This window comes from Ursus maritimus, unplaced genomic scaffold (assembly GCF_017311325.1).
Source record: "Ursus maritimus isolate PB19 unplaced genomic scaffold, ASM1731132v1 scaffold_12, whole genome shotgun sequence".
NCBI classification, from domain to species: domain Eukaryota; kingdom Metazoa; phylum Chordata; class Mammalia; order Carnivora; family Ursidae; genus Ursus; species Ursus maritimus.
The window spans coordinates 29,384,770-29,391,505 of NW_024423564.1; the positions used below are offsets into that span (position 1 = coordinate 29,384,770).

General features: G+C 53.7%; 1 protein-coding gene across 1 annotated transcript in view; it reads left to right on the forward strand.

Moving 5' to 3' along the window:
- The first annotated feature begins 2,358 nt into the window (after nt 1-2,358).
- BARHL2 (BarH like homeobox 2) overlaps nt 2,359-6,736 on the forward strand; it is a 4,831-nt gene continuing 453 nt past the window's right edge. The window contains exons 1-2 of the mRNA XM_008690610.2: nt 2,359-2,983; nt 4,832-5,057. Coding sequence (XP_008688832.2) covers nt 2,359-2,983; nt 4,832-5,057 — 851 coding nt within the window. The remainder of the gene's footprint in view (nt 2,984-4,831; nt 5,058-6,736) is intronic.

The window sequence follows — 6,736 nt, forward strand, 5'->3', positions numbered from 1 at the left end:
CAGGATGACTCTCCTACCCCCACCTACCCCCTCCCGGACCGAGGGCTCACACGGGTGCAGTTCCGACAGAAAGGCAGTATCTTGTCCCAGGAGGTCTTTTGCCTCCCTGACAGCACCCGGTCCCCCGTCCTCAACGGAAAAAATCTGTTCCACAGAAAGGGACCTTCAGAACTGCAACTAAACCCCAGATTTCGGCCCAGCCCTTGGAGACTGTACAGGCCATTTTCTACCATCATTCTGCACCTAGTCACGGAAACGTTGCCAGCCACTCAGATTCATAGGGTTCTTAAAATGGTAATTTGGAGTAAAATGTAACTCAAAGAACTTTGAATCATTCATTAGCACCTTATAATTACTCTGCTAATTAGGTTGACACGGCACTTAATCAGGAGTAATACGCCGTCTTGTCACTGGCACTTCCCATTACTCTGACATTCAACAAGAGACAGGTTGGAGACGTCCTAGAGAAAATAATGTAAGTTGATACCCTCCGACGAGGCGTCACAGTCATGCCACGCTCCAGGTCCCAAGTGGATCCACAGTGACTGTTGCCTTTCCAAATGAGCGGCCGGATTGGGGGGGGGGGTGAGAGGGAGAGAGGGAAAGAGGGAGCAAGGGAGAGAAGGAGAAAGGCAGAGTGAGAGAGAGGGAGAGGGAGGGAGGAGAGAACTGGCTGGTGGTGAGGCGGAGTGCGCGCGGCGGGCCCGCCACCTGGGTTCCTGAGCCCCGTGCCAGCCTGACAGTGCCGCGGACCATCTCCGCTCTTGCCACTAGAGAACGCCTCGGGGCATTATTTACCCCGCTCGGGAGAAAGTGTCTGGCCGGGCATTTCTTCCAACATGGGCCCTGATTGGTGACCAGACTGCGTCCGCGGTTTGAAGCAGCAGGCCCCTTTCGCCCTACGCTTCCGCGAGTGCCGGGTGCATACGCTCCATTCCCCCTCAGGGACCCGCCGCCTAGAGGGCCACAGCTCGGGCGCCTAAGCTATTTGGGGGAGAAATCAGAGCTTGGAGTCCGCCCGCCCACCCAGAGGTCCGGCTGCTGGAGTTACTTTCCCGCGGATTCCTTCAGGGATCCCCTTCCTCTGCTCTGTGTCCTTGGACTATACAAGCGCGTGTTAGGGGATGCTGCGAGGGCGGCCGCGCTGGAGTCGAAAGGTAAGCCGGCCAGATTCCTTTCCCCTTACTGTCCTCTTTCTCCTCCCTCCTCGGACTTCTTAGGAAAACGGACAAATCTTTACTTCGTGGATTTTTTGTTTTTAATTCTACCCCCTCGGTTCCCTTCTCTAGTCTACCTCTGCTCTCCTCTCCTCCCTGCCTTTGCCCTCACGCGTGATTGTGGACACCGGGAATCACTGTAGGACTAGGTGTTCGGCTTTGGGCTGCAGGCAAAGGGTTGAGCAGGTTCTCAAAAGAGCAGCGGGGCCCGAGCCGCGCTTGCTGACGGGCTCGCGAGTCGCGCGTCCATTGGCTCCCAGTACGTCGGCGTCGCTCGCTCGCGCGGGCGCGGCCAATGGGAGCGCGGGGCTCGGCGCGCGGCCTCGGTGGCGGGGGCGCGGGCCCCGCGCGGCGCGGAGAGCGGCGGCAGTGGCCGTGACGTCACGTGAGGGGGTCGGCGCCGCCCGCTAGCAGCCGGATTACAAGCGAACGCGCCCGGCAGCGGCCGGAGTCGCTCGGCGCCGCGTCTCCGCCGCCTCCTCCGCCTGCGCCCGCTCCTTCTTTTCCTCCTCTTCCTCTCGGTCTCGTGTTACCGCGACCACCGCAGCGGTGTCTGCTCCGCAACTTTCCAAGAAAGTTCAGAAACTCGGCTCCAGGGCTGCCGAGTCGCGCGCAGCAGCCACCTCAGGGAGCGGCCCGGGAGCTCCGAGGGCGCGCGACCGGCTGGGCTTCGCGGTAGCTGTACCTGCCAGGTCCGCTGCCGCCGCTGCCGCCTGGTGCCAGGTTGTGGGCAGACCCAGGCGGCGGCGGCAGCGGCAGCGGCGGCGGCGTCGGGGTCACCTCCCGCCGCCTGCGTCTTCGTCTGAGTCCCCTGCGCCGCCACCGCCGCCCCCACGTGTGCGGTCGTTCCTGGAGCGCAAGCTCCGTTCTTCCTCAACAATTTTTGTAACTTTCCCCCTCTCTCTTCCTTTCTCCCCTTCTCCCCACCCCTGCTTTATGAATAAGGAAAGCAAAAAGTGTCGAAAGTGTCCACGGATTGCCACCCCCCGCTTATCCTTCCTTCCCTTCCCGCCCCACTTTTTTTGTTTTTTTAAAGCCGCGACAACACTGTTTAGTGTTTATTTTGTTTTACAATCGATAGCTTCCTTTGCTTGGTCGGGGCGGCTGCTGAGCGGCGAAGTGGCGTGGACCTCATGTAGAAATGACAACAATGGAAGGGGCCAGCGGGTCGAGTTTTGGAATAGACACGATTTTGTCCAGTGCCAGTTCGGGCAGCCCCGGCATGATGAATGGAGATTTCCGCCCGCTCGGCGAGGCCAGGACCGCGGATTTTAGGAGTCAGGCCACTCCGTCCCCCTGTTCGGAGATTGACACCGTAGGAACGGCGCCTTCTTCTCCCATCTCGGTCACCATGGAGCCCCCGGAGCCGCATCTGGTAGCAGAAGGGCCCCAGCATCACCACCACCTCCACCACAGCCAACAGCCGCCGCCGCCCGCGGCGGCCCCCACGCAAAGTTTGCAGCCTTCTCCCCAACAGCAGCCGCCGCCGCCGCCGCCGCCGCAGCAACCACCCGCCCAGCAGCTGGGCTCGGCCGCCTCGGCCCCCAGGACTTCCACCTCTTCTTTTTTAATTAAGGACATCTTGGGCGACAGCAAACCTCTGGCGGCGTGTGCACCCTACAGCACCAGCGTGTCCTCTCCCCACCACACCCCGAAGCAGGAGAGCAACGCAGCACACGAGAGCTTCAGGCCAAAGCTCGAGCAGGAGGACAGCAAAACCAAACTCGACAAGCGGGAAGATTCCCAGAGCGACATCAAATGCCACGGTGAGTCGCGCCGCGTCGGCCGCCTGAGCCATCTAGCTGCTTCGCGTTCTCTGGTTCTCGGTCTCCCCTTCAGACTCCCGCGAATCTCTGCTGCGGAGTTACTCCGGGAGCTTCTGGGCCGATCGCTCCGCGGTCAAAACCTGCAAGCGGGAGGGAGGCCTGGGCGTGCGACACGAGGACTGGCCCAAAGTTCGGCTTATTGTTACATTGCCACCTCTCAACCTTCACCGCCATCCTGCTCCTTTCTTTGTTTTACTTAATTTCAATTTATTAGCAATAGAGCGGAGGCGGAGGGGATCTGACCGGAATACTTTCGTTGATAAAAGGGAAGGACTGGAGATTTTTCTAGCTGAGACCTGGGGGGTGGGAAGGAGGGGAGGTGGGAGAGAGAAAGGGCTTAGCTAGCGTGGTGTCTAGGGGTGTGTTCACAACGTGGCGTTTATTCTTTAATGGAAATTATTTCAGTCCCCCTACGCACCGCATTTTCTAAACACCGTCACAGGAATCATCAGATTTGATGAGGAAAAAATTTCCGAGTTGATTAACAAAGCAACTTTTTAAAAAATTAGATTGTAGCTAATATAGGGAAGACCCTATGGTAAAAATTTATAATCAGTTTTTCAGTTTTTAAAATACCCTTCTTGCTCCATGACCCCAACTGAATATTGGTATTTCAGTATGATTTTGCTTCCCTACAAGTAATTGGGAAATAGCATTTATGAAAGTAAAATCTTATGGAGTTGGATTTATTTATTTTTGCAAAATCAGAAGATAGCAGTTGAAACTGTGCGTCAACTCCCTTTTTCCATTTTCTCCACAATTTCATAAGGAAGTGTTCTGCTTAAAAGAGTTTTAACATACCAGGAGAACTCTTTTTTTCTTTTACTATTAAGTTTATTACTATTATTAGTATTAACCTTTGCCATCTCTGGGAAAGATGTGTGCTGACTATCTGAAAGGTAGGATATTGGCTCCTCATTTTACTATTATAACATTAGCATAATAGTGCCCAAAACAGATGTACAGTCTGGTCTGGCGATTTTTTGTGCACCAACCTCCCCAGTGGGTCAATTAGAGAGATTATTGTTCTTCCTGCAGGGAAGATCAAGGAGCGCAGCAAAAACGGGTACAAACAGAGAGGGATTGACGTATCGATTTCCCAGCATTTCAGCAAAAAACCAAAGTTGACAAATAGAATCCGGAAATCTCTGGGCTGTCACCTGGATGGGCTCAGTGATTTTGAGCTCTACTTGGTGTCTGGGTGACATATTCTTTCTGAAGCTTTAAAAGACTTGACGCAAGCAACTGCAGAGAACTTGATTCCACCATTTCCCAAGTGCATCTAAAAAGGGAAAGCAAATGCCTGTAACTTCCAGCAAACAGAAAAAGCAAAATGAAAAGGGTGCCCCTTCCTCAAAACGAAAAACAAAAAACAAACCAATAATGGAGTAGAAAGATCTTTTGAAAAGTACCAAATCAGAAAAAATAAAGTCATAGTGAAAACAGTAAAGGAATGGGACAGGATCTCCAACCCCCCCCAGTGAAGGACACAATAACAAAAGGACCCTATATTGTAAAATATTTTTTTATCTTTTTAACTTCCAAAGATGAGATCAGACAACCTTTGAGAACACTTTTAGGAGCTCTGCACAAAGTTTCAGACTCCTTGGCCAGAAATTGGTCCTCTTCCTCCATATTGGCTAAGGTCCAAGTGTGTGTGTGTGATGAGGGTGGCGGAGTATGGTCCCCCAAGACCCGCAGCTGGCTTGGGAATGTGGAAGTGTGTGGAGGAGGACACGCCACCCTTCCTGTTCCACACTATCTTACTGGCTGTGGTTTCTACTGTAGGAACAAAGGAGGAAGGAGACCGGGAGATTACAAGTAGCCGAGAGAGTCCCCCAGTGAGAGCCAAAAAGCCTCGCAAAGCCAGAACAGCTTTCTCTGACCACCAACTCAATCAACTGGAGCGTAGCTTTGAGCGGCAGAAGTATCTGAGTGTGCAGGACCGCATGGACCTGGCAGCTGCACTCAACCTCACGGACACCCAAGTCAAGACCTGGTACCAAAACCGCAGGTAAGGGATGTTGTGTGGGGAGCAGAGGCATCTGGCCGTCCAGGTCAGGACCACCGCGCCACTCTTCCTCCCTCCTGACCCCGGGAGACTCTAGGGACTAGTGGGCCCCACAGTGGGCCTCCGGGGGCTTTCAGGCTGGAGCAGAGATTAACCACACCCCCAAGGTGAGAGGGATTGTAGGCAGCTGGAGTTTGGAACATTTTGCACTTCTGAGTGTCTTAGCATATGCTACTTTTCTTCTCAAACCCGAGTTGCTGGAATTCCTCCCCCCACTTTGCCCCCAAATCGATCAAGCCACACCTTCTCAAATTGAGACATCTGTGCAGCTGACACTCAGGTCTGGAGAGCCTGTGCCATGCACCCTCTGGGCCTGCCCCCGGCTGGTTCCGAATGTCTACAGCTGGCCACACAGCCTGGCTATTTCGATCCAGGAGGAGCTGCCCCACTGGCCTCAGCTTAAATGTCCTTGCCTTGGCTTCTGAGGCTGCCAGCCAGACATCCAGACTGAGGGTCTGTCCCCTATATTTGTCACCTCAGAGCCTGCCAGGAACCACTGCCTCCATTGAGAGGAAATTCGGAACGGGGTTGGCAGCACTTGTAGGCCCCCGAACTGTAGAGCGAACCCAGGCAAGTTGAGGCTGAAGTTGTGCTGTGTTTCCAAGCCTGGCAGTAGACACCCTTGTCTCGATTTTTTTCTCCCCCTCCTTTTCTCTCATTTGTCTTCTAATCGTCCATAAGTGCAGTTGGAAATGCCCATCCAGTTGTCATCTTTACCATAATTTTCTGTCTCATTACATACGGTTTCAGCCACCCTAATTCTGTCGGAAAACATTAGTGTCATTTGTAGCCAATTTAAAATGGGTGACATGTTTATTAATTTGGCTGAAGCTGCTGGGTATGGATGGCCCACCAGCCCTGAGTTCCTTCATGGGGCATTTGAGCAAAGGCCTGTTCGCCTCTTCTTTCTAGCGGGGTACCTTGTGGGAAGGAGGAGACCAAGAAAAGCTGATCACAGGTTTTAATTGTTACTCTCTCTCAGAGGAGAAAATAGCTTGAAATGCATTCCCCCCTCCCCGAAATGGCCCCGAGGTGCTGTCACCTTGGGAGAGCCCTCCCTCAAACAAATTCCATTTTGAAACCTTGGTGCCTTCCTTGCCCCAACCCCCCCCCCCCACCCGCCGTAAGGTCCTGTCAGGCTGAGGAGAAGGACGTGTCTACACAGCTCTGGGGACTGAGAGGGACAGGGTCCAGGGCCCAGGAGTCTCTATGTCCTTTTGTTTATGGTTTCTTCTCACTCGGCCTGGAGGAAAGGGGGGGCAGAGAGTGGACACTGCGGGATTGTGGGGGGCCACTTGGGGAAAGGAATTAGAGGAGGAGGGAGAAGACCACCTATAGAAAGAGTAGTCTCCGTTGGCCTTCAGGAAAGTTCCAGAATTTAGCCCAATTAGAAGGGGGCAACAGCAGAACAGAGGATCAGAAAAAGGCAGCAAAGCTTATGGAATTTATGTCTGAGACATTAAGGGTGTAATTTATGAAATTGACTTGAATTTGGGCCATTCCGTGAGCAAGAGAGTGGGGAGGAGGACTAGGAGGTGTGGTTCATTCCTGGTTCTCAGAACTCTCGCAGTCTTCCTGTCGAGAGAGAGAGAGAGAGAGAGAGAGAGAGAGAGAGAGAGAGA